Raw genomic sequence first — 21953 nt, 5'->3', positions numbered from 1 at the left:
AAATAGCGGATGTGATAGATAACATTACATTCCCTTAAATAAGTCGTCAAACGAGTGTTGTGACAAGCAACTTTTTTCCCAGCGTGTTTCCCATTATGACTTTGGTTTCTCTTGTTAGTGTGCCGCCAATTTGTTGTTATAGTTGTTATGTTTGGTGTGTTCTATTGTTGTTGTGTCTTGTATCTTTTTTATTAAAAAAAAATGTTGATCACACAAAAAAATCAATGAGAAAATAAACTTTATTTTCTTCATTTGTGGAAAACAGAATGTTTACAGATACATGTTTTTCCTGCTGCAACCTTTATATGCAATCGCCAAGATAATGGTAAATATAGATATTTATTTTGACATCATATACAGACTGACTACATTACTGCTGTGTCCACTTCAAAATGTGTCAGGTCAATGACACTGATCAGATGCAGATCAACAGAGTGCCAAAGTCATGCCCCCCTTGGTTCGTTATACATACGAACCAAGGGATTTCATCTGCCATTTATTTTCCCATAGACATTTGGTAAAATGCTTATAATTACTTGGTCAAACCAAGCGATTCATCATTCAACCATATAACATTAAGCTCGGACCAAATCAAAAACAAAGCAAAACACCAAAAAAATACTAAATAAAATAAAAACATCTTCTTGGTCCAAGTAAAATGTTCTGATTCAGATGAAATCCCTTACTTTGTATGCCTAAACCCGAAAGAGAACGTGAATTTGGCTCTCTATAACATTGATCAGATATCAGATCAATAACAACACAGATGAAGCTCTGTCCACTGTCACATTTTAGTCCAAAATTTGATTTCTCTCTTTTTTTTATATGTATATTTGAGAGTTCTTTTTTAGCTGCTGGTGGAAATAGAGTGCCACCGATATTTTTGTAGACCAACCCAAGATTTAGCATCGCACCAAATCTCAAAGTCAATGGGATTTTTGAATGGGTTTTTGGTTATATAATGGTTATATTATAACCTACCTGAAATAAGCTCACTCTGTGGTTAACAAGTTTATGATATTTAGAGGTCTTGTTCAGTGTGATAGTCTTCACAAATGAGGACCACTTTGATGATTTTAGAAGTGAGAGCTCAGATGATCACAGCACTTCCCACATAGCCCGCCTCTCTCCGCTGCGAGCGGGACTGTAGGTTATATAGGCTATTGATATACAAATTAGCATGTCATCTGGCGACTTTTTCAGCAGACAACTACTCTCCTTGGAAAGTTGACAACACTGGCAGCAGTTATCGAGCGCTGGCAGATTGGACAGTTTCGTGTGCGCAGTTCATAGAAAACTTTGTATTTATTTTACTTTGTAACTAAAGCAATGTAAAATGTAACAAACTACATTACTTGAAACTAAATATACTTAGTAAATGTAAAATTACTGATTTAAAAAATTACTCAAAAAAGTACAAGTACACAAAAAGCTACTAAATTACAGTCATTTGACACATTTTAATTAGTTACTTTCCACCTCTGCCCCCATGTTACCTCCAGCTTGGTCAGACAAGTCGGTGGAGTATGAGTCCTGGTTGCTGCACTAGCGCCACCTTTCAGCTTTCCCGGGGCCCGGGACAAGATGAACTTCACAAAATGTTTAACAAATTATAAAAGTGGTCTTCATTTGTGAAGATTATCTCACTGAACAAAAACTCAAAGTTTCATAAACTTTTGTTAACCACAAGCCTTATTTCAAGGATCTAACCAAGAACCCATTCAAAAATCACATTTCCGCATGTTAGGACAAATTCCTGCGGCACTCTATGAGATCAAAGGAGCAAACGTCAAGCAAACAATAAAACGACTTCACTTCAAACCACAGAAGAGTTCTGTCAGAGGTGAGAGCATGTCCGCTTTACTCCAGTCCCAAGTAACACATCTTAAGGCTCAATTCTAAAGTCAAGTCCCAAGTCTAAATGTGGATCACCAAGTGCAGTCAGAACAAATCAAGAGTCCAGTATAAATTTAAATATCTTAAAGGAACAGTTCAGCCAAAAATGAAAATTCAGTCATTATCAACACCCCCATACTGATGGAAGGACAGGTGAAGTTTTTTAGTCCACAAAGTTTCACAGCAACAGTAGAGTTTCCTAGACAATTGAAGTGTAACAGTAGCTGCACCTGGTATTCCTACCCCCCCATGGCTAACAGTGCAGATTTAAGCTAAAAACAGGGTGTAAAAGACGTCTGCTCAAGTCAACTTGGCATCTCAGGGCTTGTGGAGACTTGGATTATGCTTTATGTTTAGGATAATTGTAGGTTTTGTGGACTAAAAAACTTCACTGGCCCTTCCATCGGCATGGGGGTGAGTAGAATGACTGAATTAAAATGTTTGGGTGAAGTTACGGTTAGGGTCCTTTAAAGAAAACTAAATATCTAGGACTTTTCAATGCAACATGGTTTTAATATGAGTAGGCATCTCGCATGCTCGATTAGCTCACCCGCTGCGTGGCCTAGCCCGCCCTGCAACTCGCCGAGCTGGCCCTGCAGCTCCCGTACGCAGCTCGGCTGCTGCGTGGCCTCGCCTGCTCTATAGATACAGTCGGTCTGTGTGCACACGCCCACAAAATGTTATACGGCTGGTGCACGAGTGGGGTAAAACCCCCCATCTCAATGGGCTGACTCACCAAAGGACGGTGCTGGAGCTCAACACTACAGGATTGGGGATTCTAGAGCAGGTACATATAATAGACGTCTGTTCAGATTTACGTGCGGTGGTTGAATCTCTGATCGTGTCTGCCTGGGCTGGGCTAGCAGCTAAATGCTAACTATGCTGAATGGGGAGAACATCAGAGGGATTTACCCCACCCTGACCACACCCCTGGCCAGCTACCCCAGCATCTATGACGAGACACAGACCGTCTCTATTGGCATGTGCAGCACACAATTGCTCTGCATCACTGATGACATGACAATGATGACATCATCAATGATGGCACAATTGCTTGAGTGACATCACTGATGATGTCACAATGCCTATGACAGCAGTGCCTATGACATCAGTGATGTCATAAGATGATATCGCTCTTATGACATCACTATGACATCATCAGTGGGACAAAAATGGAAACAGAACAGACAGAGATTGCCCACTTGCCCCTTTTATAGATAGATATATAGATAGAGATAGATAGATAAAAAACTTGGTAAGAGCATCATGAGTTTGATTTCTAATCAGTTTCAACTACAATAAATTCAATCATTCCATCCAAATTCAGAAAACAGACAGCTAATATTCAAACCACGGCCCAGCAGTCTGAGTCGTTTGTGTTGTTTGTTGTGCGTGTGGTTTGTGGTGTTTTTATTGGCAGCAGATCGTCTCTCTTGCGGCAGGTTCGTTCCCAAAAGAATTTCCATCATCCGAACAAATTTGACACTTACAAAATGTTTGGCAGCAACCACAGCCATTGAGATACTATAGTAAGAGTTGTGTCATCTCCATTCACTCCAATGCACTTTTTTTTTTTTTTTACCTCGCCATAGTTCCCGGAAGTAAGGTTCTGGATTAAGCAGGGCTGTAGAGTTGGAGCAGAATGGCCCATTTGTGATGTACTTTGAAAGGGCAAGACATTTATTAAAGAATACAATTGTATATTATCACCTTTATTGTGTGCATTCAAAGGCCAACCCTATACTTCCTGGAACTATCCTTGGAACTATAGCTAGAATGGAGCTCATAGCTACGTGAGTCACGTAACGATCAAGCATTTTGGACTTCCCTTGGCGCGACTCTCTCTTCAATGACTCTGGCAGCAACACCATTGAACCACAGGAGAGTTTCTAAAGCCTCGGCTGGATTTTCTGGATTCAAGTGGACTTGAGGATGTTTAGGAGTTCGTAGTTTCCTGTAGTTTTCTGCCTCCTAAAGCGATAATACACAGATACAGAAGCAGAGTAACAGAGTAACTATATGATATGACGGATGGTTTGCTGTTCATCCTGAATAAGACCTTTACCTGACGGCACTCAGCGCAGTGTTGTAGTCAAGTCACTACATCTGAGTCCAAGTCGTGTCTCCAGTCTCCAGTGTGCGAGACCGAGTCCAAGTCCAAGTCACCAATGAAGAGCCCGAGTTGAGTCCGAGTCAAGTCCCCATTACCTGAGTCCGAGTCCGGAGTAATATAGCTATCAATTAATATCTTATGCCAAATTATTATTATTATGGCCTATTACAAAAAAATAAAAAATACAAACAAAAAGTTTATCCAAATAACGATTCACAGGTCCTGAAAACGTGTCCAGGACTCGGACTTGACTACAACACTGGCTCGGTGGGAGTTGAACCCTTGCCCTCTTCACAGGAAGCTCTCCTCTTCTTCGGTGGTGCACGGCGAGCGGGGCGGCTCCTCCTTTTCCTGCCTGGGCTCTGATGTCAGTTCCTGTGCTCCTGATGCATCGTGGGAGTTAGTGTCAGGTGTCTGAGGACTGGAGACAAGACGAGAGGTCAGAGGTCAGACCTGATTTATGTCCACCCCATCCACTATCAATCCTCCATTAATGGAAGTAAATTGCAGAAAACTGTCAATTCTTTTGGATTTCAGTGTACAAACGCCCATTTGTGTGGCGTTGTTTTTGGCTAGGGTCTTGTGGTGTCTATTTCAGACATTGTGACAGTCTATGCCACTGTGTGTGACTTCCAAGTTCGAAAGCTGTTATAGCACCCCCAATTTAATTGATGGCTAACCGGTATTGCAACAACATAAAAAAAAAATTGAGACTTGGAATTATTTGACCTAGGGTTAGGTGGATCATGGATTGAGTTCCCCTTCCCCCTCCCCTGTGAAGCATGTTGACTAGAAAGACACATCTAGGTGCTATATAAATGCAATCAATAATAATAATCAATAATAATAACAGCAGCAACAACAATTATTATTATGATTATTATTATTATGATTATTATTATTATTATTATGATGATTATTATTATTATTCTAATTATTATATGTCACCCTAACCCTAGTCTCGGCTCCCAGACGATAGACTGAGAACTGAGTCTACCCTAACCCTAACCTCCCCCCGCAAGGTGTTCCGGGAAACTTTCGGAACTTCGGAAAATCGTAGGTCAGGGAACCGTGAGTCAGGAAATGGGCTACTACTATGCCACAGCGGTGGTTCCCGCAACCGTGCGGGCGGGAAGGATATATATATTTTTTTATCACATTTTCCCTTAGCGCCTTAACAAATGTATGAGAAGTACCCGGAGATCCCAAGGACGGGTTAGGGCTCAGGTTTGGAGGGTCAAATGTCAGAGGGTCGTTCATAAAACGTCTGCTGGTAATAGAGTGCCAAAGTCACGCCCTCTTTCAGGTTCGGCATGGGTCCCCGAACCCGAGTGAAATGTTCTGTTCTCTCCTGATTCTGAATATAGCTGAATCGCTTGGTTGGACCAAGTAAAACATTTTTTATAAGGAGTTTTCAAAACGTCTATGGAAAAATGAATGAGGAATGAAATATTAGGTCCCATGCCAAACCCAGAAGAAGGAGTGACTTTGCCACTCTATTGGAGCAGCGGTGAAAATGGATTGTAGCAGATCACTGACTCCTGATTGGCTGAGCCTACCTGGGTCTTCCCTGAGTGGCTGCGTCCAGCACAAGGCCACTGGATTCAAGGGTGATGTCACTGATGATGTAAGCACTGTGGGAGGGACCTGCCTCCTCTGGCTCCCCCTCTGATTGGTGAACTCTGACATGAGGGGCGTGGCTTCCTGTAAACAGCAGATTTGAGGACACAAATGAATCCGAACAGACAGGGTGAGGACTTACTGGACTGATGTTTATTGTTTTGAGACTTTTGTTGCACAAAATGTCAGAATCTGTCTATTTTAATAGCCTGGTACACTATAATGATCACGTGACCTTACATTCTGACCACCATTCTGATCACGTGACCTCACATTCTGTTTCCTTCTGCAGATCAGTCTGGCCTCCAACCCGGGGCGGGTGTTTTCAGAAATTACAAAGTCCATGGGCCAATCAGGGACCTGCCTCGTAGTTGACGACATAACCGGCCAATCAGGGCTGGCAAAAAAGTAAGGGCGGCTCCCGAAGCAATGAGTGGTAACGTTAATGTTAGTAGAGTAAACACAGCCATAAGTGCAGGTATTGCAGGAATGTACTCAACAACACCCTTGTACCCCCCTTTTTTTTTTTGCCTGTCGCACCTCATAGGGTCCAGCAGCTGGATATTGATATTGATATTTATTTTTGATATTCATAATTAATCTTTTTTTTTTAAACAAGAACAAGAGTATGCACCAGCCGAGTTTCTCGGAGGGAAAGACATTTTCGACACTCTTCCGAGTATATTTGAATTTGACTGGATCCGCTGATTGGCTGATGGATTAGCTTTGGCAATGCTGATTGGCTGAAGAAGTTCAAGGTAAGTACTCCCACCCACTGAAATCACTGTGGACGGCTGGAAGCCCTAAACCCTAAACCAAATGTGAGATCACGTGATCAGGATGGTTTTAGGTCATTAAATCTATTTGAGCCAATGTGCACCAACTTTAAGCTGCGTCCACTAAGGTTGGGGTGTGGACCATTTAGAACCAACCTTGAATATGGATGGAATATGTGGTCAGCAGACAGAAATCAGTCAGAAATGTTCTGTTGTTCTGTTGTTCTGTAGCTGAATTTGTTTGTCAATTTTCTTTTTTCTAAAAATAAATTGTAGTTTTGTAGTCTTTGGTCGATTTGCGCATCAATTGTTAATTTGAACACAACAGGTTGAATCAGGTCACAAACAGAACTGAGTCTAAATTTCAGATTAGATTGGTTCGATTTATTTTTGTAGCGCCTCTCTTAAAGTTACAAAATGCTTAACTCCTCTTTGTAATTTAGTATAAAATACATAAATTGACACTAAAAAAAACAATAACAACTTGGCCAATATTGCTGTACATGTATTTGCTGGATGTTGAGAAATTCAAGTGTGACATTTGAAAAGATTATGTAAACTTCACTTGACAGTTAGATGGACATTGTGGGCTCTATTGTCCCACTGGCCTTATATTAGCACTTAGCGCCAGGCATAGCTCATATTAGTGGGCATGGACCGGCGCACTGCCTATTCTCGTGCCGGCGCTATACGCAGCCTTAACCATTATAACCACGCCTTTTAAGCATAGAATTATACACAACTGTGCTCATTGGTGAACTGCAGTTACTCAATGACATTCTTCCTTTGGAAGCTCCGATCCACTCGATCCAGTCCGCGGGTTGCGGCTTTATGCTGTCATCTCTGCCAATTTGGATATCTCAGAGCGCATCAGAGATCATAGCCTGAATAAAACGATTCAACCTACAGCCAGGCAAATACAGATCTTCAGCTGATGCGGTCTCCCTGTAGCCTACCGGTGTCAATTCCTGATACCATCCAATTCCATGATCTTTATGTTGTAAACATAACTTTCACAATAGTGAACAAGCACCCCCACTCGGCTCATTCAGGGCAGGTAGTTTTATAACTTGTAGACTACCTGCTGCACAGGCTAAATGATGCACGTAAATATAGCCTACATTATGTAAAGTCATTGCATAAATGTGTTCTTATTGTAAAAGTAAATGTGAAGTAAGCCAAGTCTTATTGGAGCGGACATCACAGTAGGACATCACAGTGGAACTGTGTTAGGCTGTCACTCATCTATATCACGTTAAATTTGCGACGGATATATATGCCACCTGGATTACATATGTTTCACATAGGGTTGTGTTTTGATTTCTATGTTTTATTTTGTCCAATATTGAAATGTTCTAGAATTGCATGTTGTGTTAACATAAACATGATTTCTATCTTATTTCTATCTACCACTTAGCCTATTTAGGCTGATTTGGTGGCTATTTCTTGTCGAAATGTATTAGCATCAATGCATGCTGTGAGATTTCACGTGTGGCTTTGGTAGGGGAGCCGGCGCTCTGAGCTCCCCCCCTCCCTCTTTCATCCCCGTCTGTCTCCATATAGCCTCTTTCATCCCCGTCTGTCTCCATATAGCCTATATTATTCCATATTATGCTCTCAAACAAATCTCATTGAGTTTAAATACAGCAAGCATGTAAATACGCTACACTATAGCAAGATCAAAGGGAAAAGAATGTTCTAAATGCATCGGCTAGAAAAATATAGCCTATCCCTGGATGTCATGATGAGATTAGATTGGTGAAAGTTTGGTCAGAATGATATCGTTTTCTCTCGCTACCTTTTCTTCTCCCCCACTGCACAGATAGGATGATGCAACAGCCTCTGAATGACAGGGGCTCAACAACTTTTTTGTCATCGGTCATTGTGCCTGTCTGACGCGCGAGAGAGACGGAGTGAGAGAGAGACGGGGAGAGAGAGTGAGAGCGGCTATGGCAGGCCGCTGCGTAATTACGCATAGTAATATCCGCGGCACACTGAATAAGGCCTGGTTTTCAAAAGCGCTAATCGCTAAATTAACGCCAGGGGCGAAGATAGCGTTAGGCCGGTATTTAAGGCCGAAATGCCCATTCTGGCCTATTCTGGCACTGTGCCACGCCTCTTCGGCGTAAAGCGCATTTCGGGGCCTAAAACCATGATGTTATCTTCCCGAGGCAGGCGCAAGGTGTGTTTTTTTTTCATTTAACGCCAGTTTTTGCGCCTAAGGCCAGTGGGAAGATAGAGCCCAGTGTATTAGTTTCTCTGTGTAAATGTGTTTTAGGACATGTCACTGTACCATTGCTGTCTGTTTGACTGTCAGTCTCATCGGTGGTGCCGGGCAACCCGGGTTCAGTCTGGTCTGGAGTTAGGCCGCGTTTGGACCGAAGCACAGCCGGATGTTCACCGTTCAGAAACGCCTCTGTCACTTGGAAGTACCGCTGCCCACAGAAGAACCAGAGTCAACAGGCAACATTCAATCCTTACTGCTGCCCACAGAAGAACCAGAGCCAACAGGCAACTTTAAACTTATTGCTCCCCACAGAAGAACCAGAGACAACAGGCAACTTTAACCTTCCTTTACTTGATCAGATTAGATACTTTGAAACGATTAAAGTGTAACTAACCCCAAAACACTTTTTTTCAGCTTTTAACCAATATACAGTATATGACTTTTGGGGTGGTGTGTGAAGAATTCTGGTCAAAATCTCCACATTTGAGACCAAACTGTTACCATTGTACCATTTGTATCATTTTCAGCCGTATAAGTGCCCTCTATGGGTTCAAACCTTCTTTTTGTTTACCCTCAAAAATGCCCAAAATGTGGTCCAACCTGACATCACGATGAACCAAAGACTATAGGATTTCAAGATAGTAACTCCCCTACTCCCCCTGTACCCTTTCCCGGTTCCTCCCAACTCCATGCCTAGTATTCCCATGATGTCACAAGCATTTTCCTACCAATATGGCGCTATAATACACAAAGCTCATTGGCTGTTTGTGTCACTTGATTGTAATCACCTGTTAATTGATTCCAATCACCTGTTATTTTCTTACCAAGATGGCCATGTGGTGATGTAACAGAATACTATCAATAAAAGTCACTATAAATAGAAATAAAAGGATGGAAATTGCATTGTGTTGCTGTAAATCATTCCCAACCTTTTTCATATAGTTCACATTGGGGCAATGGACCCCCATATGATGAGATTTGGGGCTTTATCGTTGCATCGGCCTATAAACTGCGTTTAGTGCCAGGCGCAGCCCAGATTAGTGGGTGTGGACCAGCACACTCGATATTTTGGTGTTGGCGCAACAGGTGGCCTTAACTCATTGAATGCCAATGACGACAGCTGTCGTCAATTCAAATACTGACGTAGAGTGCCAATGACGACGGTTGTCGTCAATTGCGTTTTTTGACGGTGGGACGTGGATCAATCCCTGATACATCTCTGGTACAACTATTGTAGCTATTGGAGGTCTATAACCTATTTTACAGAACCCTTAGGTGGCGACAGTGCTCTCCACATAACAGAAAGGCAAGGAAAAAACAAAGAAGAAGTCGTTATGGAAACGGAAATCGCATCGCATCCGTATGCATCGATATGCTGAAGCACGTTACTGCAGCTGTGCCTGCAGCAGCCAATCTGCTCCCACAATTGAGCCGCTCTGTGTCGGTTGCGACAGCACATCCGCACATCCACACCGTGGAGTTATTATTCTCAACTGGAAGCATCGTTGCCGGTGACAAACACACGCGGAACGCTGTAAAAAAGCTGCACCCTTCACTGTGCGCACAGCAAACTCAGCAGAGAGCCACCACAGACAGGAGGAGGAGTGTGCAGTTGAGGCGAGGCGGGGCGGGGCGGGGCGGGGGGGGGGGGGGGGGGGGGGCACGCAGAGCAGCACGCAACACCCAGACAGACCCAGGCAGCAGGACAGGATTGACAAACGCAAGCCAGAATATCCGATGCCCACCAGCAGCAAATCAAGACCAGCAAGAAGCTGCAACCAGCAGCGCACGCAGGGGCCAGCGCTGCTGGTTGTAGCTAAAAATATTATTCTGCCAAACAAAATTCCCTGGCCTAAACTGTTTTATTGAAGGAAATTATTTTTGAGGTGTGACTACCAGTGTTGGGAGTAACTAGTTACTAAGTAACTAGTTACTGTAACTTAACTACTTTTTTCAGTAACTAGTAATCTAACTAATTACTTTTTCAAATTCAGTAACTCAGTTACAGTTACTAAAATAGTAACTGGGCTAGTTACTAGTTACTTTAGGACATGAAAATAACGGACAACTTCAGAGGATTACCCAGTTTCTGATCCTCAGACCTAGTCCGGGGAAAGAGCTGCAGCCAGAGCCCCAGAGGCTAATGACCTTGATAGGCTATAAGCCTCGCCAATAAGCAAATGTTCAATGCCACACTGTGGCACAGCAACACTAACATAATGTGTGCATTAATAACAATCGAAGCAGACTTTTAAAAGTAACGCAAAAGTTACTTTCCCTAGTAACTAACTACTTTGAAGTAACTGGTAACTTTAAAGTAATTAAATTACCTTTTGAGAGAAGTAACTAGTAACTGTAACTAATTACCAATTTTCAGTAACTTTCCCAACACTGGTGACTACATTAGAAAAGATTAGCTTCAGAGTCAGTGTGTGCTTGAAATGTTTAATTTCACAAAAGGCCAATTATCTCAGCTTCTAGAAAAAAATTGCTCTTTTTGGATGAATCAAGCTATCTTCTCCGGCTCATAACTAAAGAACGGAAAATGGGATCAATAAACTTTTTTTTGCAGATGATAGAATAGAGTCTCATCGTTCTTTGTGCGTGTTCAGTGTTTACATAGTAATATCACACAATATTCTGTGGGCCTCGAGAAATCACTGAAAACGCTCTGAAACTCTGGCACTGGGAGCGTCCGTTCTCCAAAAGTGGCTGGCACTCAATGAGTTAAGCATTATAACCACACCTTTTAAGCGTAAAATTATGCACAATCTGCTCATTGGGGAAGTGCAGTAAACGAATCACAAGCTTCACTTTTAAGCTCCAATTCCACGGAGCAATCCAGTCCGGCTTCAGAAAAGCCGAGGGCTCTGATCTCCCCCCCTCCCTTTTATCCCCTCTGTCTGTCTCCATATTATTATGCTTCTCCAACCAATCTAACTGCAGTTTAAATACTGCAAGCATGTAAATACGCTACACTATAGCAAGATCAAAGTGAAAAGAATGTTCTAAACGCATCAGCTAGAAAAACATAGCCTATCCCTATGTCTTGATGAGATTAGATTGGTGAAAGTTTGTCCAGAATGATATCGTTTTGCTACCTTTTCTTCTCCCCTGCTGCACAGGTAGGATGATGCACATAAATATAGCCTACATTATGTAAAGTCATTGCATAAATGTGTTTTTATTGTAAAACTAAATGTGAAGTATAGGGCCAATTTATTGGAGTGGACATCACAGTAGGACATGACAGTAGAACCGCGTTACACTGTCACTCATCTAAATCACATTAAATCTGCAAGGGATATATATAGCCCCAAGATGACATATATGTTTCACATAGGGTTGTGTTTTGATTTCGATGTTTTATTTGGTCCAATATTGAAATGTTCTACAATTGCAGGTTGTGTTAACATTACACATTATTTAGATCTACCTTTCTATCTATTTCGGCTCATTTGGTTGCTATTTATTATCGAAATGTATTAGCCCAATGCATGCTGGGAGATTTCACATTTGTGGCTTTGGTAGGGAAGCCAGGCAGTGAACATTTGTTTGGGCAGAATGATCTCGTTTTCTCTCGCCTTTTCTTCTCCCCCACTGCACAGGTAGGATGATGCAACAGCCTCTGAATGTCACAGGCTCAAAACTGTCATGTTATAAAAAACTGTCATGTTATTATACTATGTACGGTATAACAACTTCTTTTTTCTATCGGACTTGTGCCTGCCTGAGCGAGGGAGTGAGAGAGAGAGAGAGAGAGAGGGGGACAAACTGAAATCAGCAGAGCACAAGCTGTGCGTGGAATATCCGTGGCGCACTGAATAAGGCCTGGTTTTCAAAAGCGCAAAGCGCTAAATTAACGGCGGGGGGAAGATATCGTTAGGCCAGTATTTAAGGCCGAAACGCCCATTCTGGCCTATTCTGGCACTGCGCCACGCCTGTTTGGCGTACAGCGCATTTCGTGGCCTAAAACCATGTTCCTATCCTCCCGAGGCAGGCGCAAGGCGCGTTTTTTTGCGTTTAAGGCCAGTTTCTGCGCCGTAAGACCTGTGGGAAAATAGAGCCCTTGGTCTCTCAGATGCAAATCTTTTCTTTTTTTATGTAGCCTACAGTACATATGATTTTGTCCAGAATTCCATATAGGTTGAGAGATAACAGAGAATCCTGGAATCCTCTCAAGGACCACTGGTGGTCCCCGGACCCCACATTGAGAACCACTCAACCACTTCATTGTGCAGAGAGAGAGAGAGAAGAGAGGAGGAGGGAGGAGAATGCTGTGTGTGTACAGCCCAGCTGCAACTACTCCGCTCCGCTCTAGTCTTGCACTAAATGAGAGGAAAAATCAGGGGGTGATTGCACCTTTTGACAAGAATCACGAAAAAAACCCAAACGAAAATGAAAAACTGACTTCATAGAGGACAAGTTGGACAAGTTAACGTGTTTACCTCAATGCAGAAATCTCCCATTAGAGCGTGTTCAGAGCGGGGGGTTTGTCCTGCCTCGTATTGTGCTCTGCTGCGGCCGGCTCGCGTCACCAGGCTCTTTTAACGATAGTTACATGGGAGTCAATGGCAGTAAAGTACTTAGCCACTGAATGACCAAATTTATATAACTTTCAACCATTTTGGGCAATGCTGTTTCCATACAGGCCACCAGCGTTGGCTAGTTGTTGATATTTATGATTTTGTAGCTCTCATATAACCTTTTTCTTCTTGCGGTGGGCAAACTGTCATGGCGTCATTTTCCGGTAAAAAAACTTCAGAAGTTTCCTGTCTGAGCACAGCCAAAGAGTATAGTGAGACAAGAGGAGACGTCTTTGCCGCCTTTTCTTGGTTTTTCCCATAGGTTTTTTCAAATCAAGCAGCATGCCGTTTTGTCACATATCTGGGGGGGTAAGTCCCCCTTTAAATGAACGTGAGGTCATCTCATCTACGATTGGCCAGTTATCCACCAAGAAGCGTATTTTCCCTTCTGAGTTTTTAAGTTTATTTTAAATTCAGTCCAGTTTACTTAATTTTGAAACCTCAGCTCTTACATTTTGGGATAAAAAATGTAAATCTTGAAATCTGAGTCTGTTCACCTTTCTGTGGGAATTAAATTATTCTCTCTTCTGTTGTGATCTTAAATAGGGTTGGGTTCAAAAAAATCGATTCTCCGATTTTTTATCGATTTTTATTTTAATCCTCGATTATCGATTCATATGTCCAGAGATCAATTTTTTTAAATAAAAAAATAAATAAACAGGCTAAAATATTATGCTGTGTGTGGTAGTTGAAACATAGTTTCAAGTTGACGTTTATTTATGTTTGTAGTTGAAACAAAAACATAAAAACTGTAGGCTACATGAATGGAAATGTTTGATCATTAATATCTACTTTTAGAAATTATATAGGCTGAAATCAAATGACTGTGCATAATTGTGAAAGTGTCTTTATTGACAGATGAAAAGACTGTTATTTACCCTTTGTCACCACCTGGTGAGTAAATATATGTGTAACTAAAACCATTAAAATTGACAACAGGTCTGCAACTTTTTTTCCCCATGTATCTACTTGGCTGGTTGGGAACCCCTGTGTTACATAACTGGACATGTAATTCAGGGTACAGCTCAAAAAACATTTTGAAACATATTGAAATTGATCGAATCGGAATCGAATCGAATCGAAATTAATCGATTCGCAACCTTGTGAAACGGAATCGAATCGATTCTTGAAATTTGAACCAATACCCAGCTCTAATGGTAACTTCTCCAAGTATGAAAGCACCTTCTTGTAGGTCTCTAAGTATGAAACTCCTCTACTTTCTTGTACTGTAGGTGTTTAAGTAGTACTCTACCTTCTTGTAGGTCAAAGTATGCATGATTGCCATTGCACGCGCTGAAGAAGGGCTGCATGCCCAAAACATCCGTGACTGTGTGGCAATAAAAGTTTTCAATTTGGAATACTGTCCTTCTCCTCTTTTGATAGGTCTTAAAAGTATGAAAGTCTGTACCGTCTTGTAGGTGTCGGTCAGCATGTTGCCGACAGAGACGACCAATGAGGAGAAAGAAGGTCTGGACTCGGATTTTTCTTCCCAGCATTGCTTCATCACCTCGTAGCTGCAGGCATACCCAAAGAAAAGCAGGGAGTTAGCCTGTTTGGCCCGCAGCAGGGTCAACCTGGGCTGGTCCAGGCTAACAGCTTAGTTAGCACTGAAAGACTGAGACATATCTCTCATTTGGACATTGAGAGGCTCCGTGGTGAATGTGGTTCACGTTCTGCAGCATTGATTTGTCAAGGAAACCCATTAACTTTCTTCATCCTAGCCAAACGGCAATGGTTGTAGAAACTCCGCACCTCCAGCCCATCCTGATTGGTTCAAATTTTGAAAGTCCAGGACTACGCTTGTCCATGACATCATCAGCAGTTCATACAGTACATATTGTATGATATACATGGTGTATATAGTGTGGTTGGGTAGCATACATGTTATATGTAGCGTGGTCGGGGCGGGGCATGCGGTACCCTCTCTTCAGAGCAGCGTAAAACTCCTGGTTCAGCGGAAGGTCGGGGTACGGCCTCCCACCTGCAGGGACAAAAAATACAAAAAATAAAAAACCACTGTAGTAACCAATGGAAACTCAAAACCTGAAACATTACAAATACATAAAAAACAGAGCAAGACAGGGGCAAAATAAAGAATAAAGTAGAATAGACAACAATAAAATACTGTTGTAATGTACACTAGAAGATAACAGAATACAAGAGAACAGAACTAAACTGAATTTAGCTTCTAGTCGATTATAGACTAGGGGGTATTATTGTAAGAATTATTTGTTAGTACATTATTCTTTGCTTTTCCTATGTTATTTATTGTCTTATTTTTTATTGTTCACATATTTATTCTATTCTACTTTATGTTTTAATAAAAGCTTTGGTATATTTGGTATCTAGTCAGTGTAGACTGGTTACCCAGAGAGAAGATCTCCCACAGTAAAACTCCATATGACCAGACGTCGCTCTGAATGCTGTAAATGTTCTGGAAGATACTTTCTGGAGCCATCCACTTCATTGGGAGGAAGACCTGCACGCACGCACGCACGCACGCACGCACGCACGCACGCACGCACGCACGCACGCACACACACACACACACACACACACACACACACACACACACACACACACACACACACACACACACACACACACAAATGTAAAACTATATGATCACCCGTAGGGATGTAATACATCATGAGACAGCTAAATCAATACAAAAGTGTGAAGATTGAAAAATCTCGGTGAGATGAAAAATTATTCACAATTTGTTTTAGTTTTTCAGTTTTTCTTTTAAAAAGAAAAGGAAATATGCATTAATTCCAAAGTTTGTGTTTTGCAGTTATACCCAATAAAAACTGATTTTTTTATTTGATGAAGAAAATATGAGGGGAAAAAACAGTATTTTGTGTTTTTGTCTAGGAAATAATTGTCTGCAATCTCCCTTTGATGAAGATAAAATCGTGAAAAAATGGTGAGTTGAGTGTATTGTTATCCCTAATGGCCGTGGCAGTCAGTTGATGAATGTTATGTAAGGGTTAATAATCAACTCGTGCGTTAAACGATTTCAATGGATGGAATGGAGGAGAAGAACAAGTGCATTAAAGTCGTTTAATGCACACCTAGAAGTTGATTATCCTTCTTATACCATGGCCATTTGCCAACAATATAAAATAAAAGCATTTGCGAATTTTTGTTGCAAGTTTTGCAATCAAAATCAAAATTGTTTCACAAGCCATAACTCTGTTCACACAGTAACACCTGGGTAGTCTCTCCCCAGACTCAAATATTGCATTGAATCGCTGCACTCCGCATACTACAATGAGTCTGTGCCACTTTGCAGCCCCGCCTGCTGTTTTGAGGGGGGTGGCAATTGAATGACTGACAGGTCGTAGCACCAATGAGAGAGTGGTTCATTTTCTGTCATTGAGACTAGCACCTGGGAAACTGACTAATACCTGGAACAATCATTACCATCCCGTTAGCTTTTCATGCAATGGAAACTTTCACTGTTCCAGTAAATAGGATACGACCTTGGATACGAGCTGGTATGGCGCAGGGAATCTAGTCCGCTCAGCTCATAGAAGAACCCTTTAATTGACTCAGCTGAGCCAGAAAACTAACATCAATAGTTATGCTGGCAAAAGTCGATGACATTGCATACAGTTGACAAACAGCCGGACTATGGCCCCTATCGTTGCATCGGCCTAGTTTCTACGCCGAGCGCCTGGCGCAGTGGGCGTGGACCAGCGCACTTGATATCTTGGTCTTGGCGCTAGACGCAGCCTAAAGCATTACAACCACGCCTTTTAAGCGTAAAATTATGCACCGTCATGCTCATTGGATGAGTGCAATAAACGAATCGCACGCTTGCCTTTTTAGCTCCAATTCCAGTGGTCCAGCAAAACCAGACAAAACCCAAGCGCTCCCCCCCCCCCCCCCCCCATCCTTCATCCAGTCTGTCTGTCTCCATTATAGGCTATTATTCCATATATTATGCTTCTCAAACCAATCTAACTGCAGTTTAAATACTGCAAGCATGTAAATACCCTACACTATAGCAAGATCAAAGTGAAAAGAATGTTCTAAATGCATCAGCTAGAAAAATATAGCCTATTAGATTGGTGAAAGTTTGTCCAGAAAGATATAATTTTCTCTCGCCTGCTGCAGGAAGGATGATGCACATAAATATACCCTACATTATTTAAAGTCATTGCATAAATGTGTTTTTATTGTAAAACTAAATGTGAAGTAGGGCCAAGTTATTGGAGCGGACATCACAGTATAGCACATGACAGTAGAAGCGCATTCCGAAGCGCGTTCCGCTGAGACTTATCTAAATCACGTTAAATCGACAAGGGATATATATAGGCCCAGGAGGACATATGTTTCACTTAGGGTGGTGTTTTAATTTCGATGTTTTATTTGGTCCAATATTGAAATGTTCTACAATTGCAGGCTGTGTTACCATTACACATTATTTTAGATCGACCTTTTATATCTATTTCGCCTCATTTGGTTGCTATTTAGTAGCGAAATGGAGTACCCAATTGCATGCTGGGACATTCACAGGCAGTGAACTTACAACTGCTATTTCCTATAGGACGTGTGTTGTGTCTGTCTGAGCGAGGGAGTCAGAGAGAGACAGTCGTATTGTGCCTGTCAGACTGAGGAGAGAGGGAGAGAGTGACACAGAGAAGGGTGACAGAGGAGAGAGCCAGAGGGGAGGGAGAGAGCCAGAGGGGAGAGAGCCAGAGGGGAGCGCTCCGCGCAACTTGGCGCACTGAATAGGCCTGGTTTTCAAAAGCGCAAAGCGCTAAATTTACGCCAGGTGGGAAGATAGCAGTACGCCGAGATTTAAGGCCGACACGCCCACTCTGGCCCATTCTGGGACTGCGCCACGCCCATTCGGCCTAAAGCGCATTTGGCAGCGTAAAGCCATATTGATATCTTCCCGAAACAGGCGCAAGGCACGTTTTTTTGCGTTTAAGGCCCGTTTTAGCGCCGAAGGCCTGTGGGAGAATAGGGCCCTATGTGTACGTTGAATGATTCTAATGCATGTCTGCCTGCCAATCAGAAAACAGTATTCACTCAGACCATGGTATAAGAAGTAATCAGAATGAACTGACGTTTCCCTTGGCGACGTAGTCGTGGTCCTTCAGGAGGTCCCGGGCCAGGCCGAAGTCGCAGATCTTCAGCAGCTTTCCCTCAGACACCAACACGTTCCTGGCTGCCAGGTCTCTGTGGACGCACTGCAGGAGACAACAACACCCCGTTAACACAACAATGTCCCGTTAACACAACAACACCCCATTAACACAACAATGCCTCATTAACTCAACCACACCCCGTTAACACAACCACGCCTTGTTAACACAACCAAGCCCCGTTAAGGCAACCACGCCCGTTAACACAAGGCCCCATTAACACAACCACACCCTGTTAACACACAGCAGGACACAACAACACCCTGTTAACACTGCAGGACACAACAACACCCAGTTAACACACTGCAGGACACAACAACACCCCGTTAACACACTGCAGGACACAACAACACCCCGTTAACACACTGCAGGACACAACAACACCCCGTTAACACACTGCAGGACACAACAACACCCAGTTAACACACAGCAGGACACAACAACACCCAGTTAACACACAGCAGGACACAACAACGTCCTGTTAACACACATTACATACGTTTCTGGAGGAGAGGAAGTCCATGGCATGAGCCGCCTGGTAGGAGAAGCCTAGCAGATCCTGCAGACTGAGGAGAGGAGACTCACTGAGGAGCAGCGCCGCCCCCTGCTGGTCTGGAGGAGGAGAGCAACATCACTGCTTCATCTGCTTTCATATCTATCCTCTCTGTTTGGTCCTAATGGACAATTCAATATGATCTGAGCCTCAGGATCAATACAAGCAGGCTAACGTGATCAATATTTTTGATTACGTCTTTTCTGATTTTTCTCAGAATTTCTCAGAATGTTTCTTATTTCTCCCCAATTGTCTAATTTCCACTGCTGTCCCAGGCATTGCTCCACCCCCTTTGCCTATGTGGGGAGAGTTGTAGACTAGCACATGCTTCCTCCGATACATGTGTGCAGTCACCAGCCGCTTCTTCTCACCTGTCAGCAAGGCGTTTCACCGGCAGGACGTAGCACGTGGGAGGATCACGCTATTCCCCCCAGTTCCACCCCTCCCCAAACAGGTGCCCCGAACGACCAGAGGAGGTGCTAGTGCAGCGACCAGGACTCATACCCCACCGGCTTCCCACCCGCAGACACGGCCAATTGCGTCTATATGGACGCCCAACCAAGCCAGAGGTAACACTCAAACCTGCAACCCTCGTGTTGGTAGGAAGGGAATCTATCGCACTATACCTGAACGCCCATGACCAATAAAAATTCAGTGACAACAAAGTCTGACTGAGAACGATGCCGGTGGCTGCTACAATTTAAATAAGTTAAAGGACTTCACTGATCATATGACTAGTTCATTTGCATTTGACAAGAAAGGACAATGCATTCGAGACTGAAATAGACCTACATTTGATAAAAAGATAAACAACATTTCATGGCTTCGCCACAAGGGAGATAGCTGACGTCATCAGGTTGTGGATTGCATCTGCTCAAATCTAGATCTATGAAGGGGCGCACCATGCTTGGAAGATTTGAAGTTATATATTAGTAGCAACTACAGGACCAAGCACTTGCAGGGGGGACGAGGACTCAAGCACCTGCCCCTTTGCTAGCATAAGAATTTCACATGTGCGTACTTGCCTGTGCCGGGCTAATTTTTAAAGCTAGATCGTACTGGTACAGGTACTGATAGCATGTGAAACTAGGTCTAAGGCATCCATTGCTCCCAAGCATGATATGCTAGCTTGTCGGGAAGGAGGGTAAATAATGCTCCAAATTTAGGCAAAATTTTGTTGAGGGAAAAACGGGCATATCTGAATGAGAATGGATTCTATCCCCAAGTCTCCCTTTACAGACATACCCACTTTATGGTAATGGTGGTGTTTTCTTGTAAAAAAAAATTGTTTTGTTTTTGCATGCAGTATAAATATGTTATTTTTGCCTATTCTATTTGAATATTTCCGCATAGTAGGGCCCCTAAACAGCATAAATTGGGTGTGAATGGAAAGCTGAGACTCTTGTGGGTTCAATTAGCCCAATTCATGTGCGATGATGTTAGTCACCATAGTAACCTAGTAGCTGTATAAAATGACCTATTGTGCCCTCTAGGATATTCATGGCCGCATGAAACTTGACAAACACAAACTAGAGATCTAGGGCTTCCAGGGGATGTATGGCATGGGGATGGCCATCATATTTCCATCATAATACACATTTATATACTCACGTATACATTCAAGGAGAATAGACGCCTAATCAAAACACAGTGTCGATTGCAGATTTATGACTAGAAAACTTTGACACAGTTCTGAGCTGCACCTCAAATTAGCCTTCAGGTTCCCAGCTTTCAGATGTGACTAACTGTTGACCTGCTATCTTACCCTAAATTCACCAGTCCCCCCTAAAATAGACACAACTTGGTGTCTGATAGAGAGGGGTGGAGTAGATGAGGTTAAATTAATTATTTTCAAGAATATATGATTGTATTGTTTTCTTCATAGCCTATGTTGAATAATAACTTGATGATATGGCGGGGATAATGACTGTGTGCAAACTAAGCAAAGTAGTGCAAAAACATGTGAACTAAGCACGTATTATTGTGGTACTCAAAAATGATTTCGCAAGTTTTGCAGGTCTCCACGTGTCCCTTTTTAACATTGAGCACGTGCCCCTCTAAAGGTCTCTGCACGGCCCTGTACAGGACAACAAGCGCCGGATCGTGACATTCCCGGCCGGGGGAAAGTCCAGATGGTGAGTGGTTTTATTTTGCCAGCAGCGTGGTATTACGCTCCCATCCTGCCAGACAGCTGGTCTGTTCACTCTCTTTCCTCTCTCTTTTACTGTCCATGTGGTCACTGCAGTAACAGGCTCACTACTATGCTGTTGTGTTTCTGACTCGGTCTGTGGTTGTTTTGAATCATCATCAAAACGTTCAAAATCCTTACGTCTGCGGTGCTAGCTGCGGTGGGGCTGCATGAGCACCGCATGCCGTCAATAATGGCATTCAACCACTAGAACGTGCATGTTCAGGGAGGCTGTACTAGTCAAAATAAAACATTTTCTCAACATTGGTCAAAGTGGTAAGGTGTAATTATTATTACTTTATTATTTATTGTGACATGTAATACATACTGTAATACTACATGTAATAATGTAGTAGCCAAAACAATAATGTGACATGTACTTTTTAGATTGCCGTGGGCCCGTACAGGATGTGTACTTGTTGTAGTACATCTTAGTAATTACACAGAGCTCTGTGCAGGTGTATAATTAATTGTTTCATGTCCTCTTTAAAAAGGTGGTTACAAAGTTAGTAATATAGATTGGATGTAGAGAGAGAGATGTGAAGCGTGCTCTGACCGTGCGGCAAGTATGGTGCCTCATACACCGCGGGTTCGATGTCGGCGTAGCTGAGCTCCTGCATGGCCACGTACTGACCCACCTCCTCCTTACTCATATCCATATAGCCCCCATCACTCTCACTGAGGGGCAAGAGACACAGACACTCAGTATATACTAGAGAGAGGGAGAGAGAGGGAGAGAGAGGGAGGGAGAGAGACTGTGTTTGTGTGTGTGTGTGTGTGTGTGTGTGTGTGTGTGTGTGTGTGTGTGTGTGTGTGTGTGTGTGTGTGTGTGTGT

The 21953-nt window shown here is 42.8% G+C and overlaps 1 protein-coding gene across 1 annotated transcript in view; it reads right to left on the bottom strand.

Moving 5' to 3' along the window:
• Positions 1-221: 221 nt before the first annotated feature.
• LOC310783201 (platelet-derived growth factor receptor beta-like) overlaps positions 222-21953 on the bottom strand; it is a 67426-nt gene continuing 45694 nt past the window's right edge. Inside the window, exons 20-28 of the mRNA XM_083644004.1 lie at positions 21675-21796; positions 18877-18989; positions 18300-18422; positions 15586-15697; positions 15100-15199; positions 14627-14732; positions 8699-8840; positions 5569-5713; positions 222-4430 (exon numbers count right to left, since the gene is read on the bottom strand). Of these exons, the coding sequence (XP_083500130.1) occupies positions 4301-4430; positions 5569-5713; positions 8699-8840; positions 14627-14732; positions 15100-15199; positions 15586-15697; positions 18300-18422; positions 18877-18989; positions 21675-21796 (1093 nt within the window). The 3' untranslated portion in view covers positions 222-4300. The remainder of the gene's footprint in view (positions 4431-5568; positions 5714-8698; positions 8841-14626; positions 14733-15099; positions 15200-15585; positions 15698-18299; positions 18423-18876; positions 18990-21674; positions 21797-21953) is intronic.

The sequence above is a fragment of the Poromitra crassiceps genome (assembly GCF_964638095.1).
Source record: "Poromitra crassiceps genome assembly, chromosome: 1".
In the NCBI taxonomy this organism is placed as follows: Eukaryota; Metazoa; Chordata; class Actinopteri; order Beryciformes; family Melamphaidae; genus Poromitra; species Poromitra crassiceps.
The sequence above is the reverse complement of the archived record's forward strand: the minus strand, read 5'-3'. Positions and strand labels throughout refer to the sequence as shown.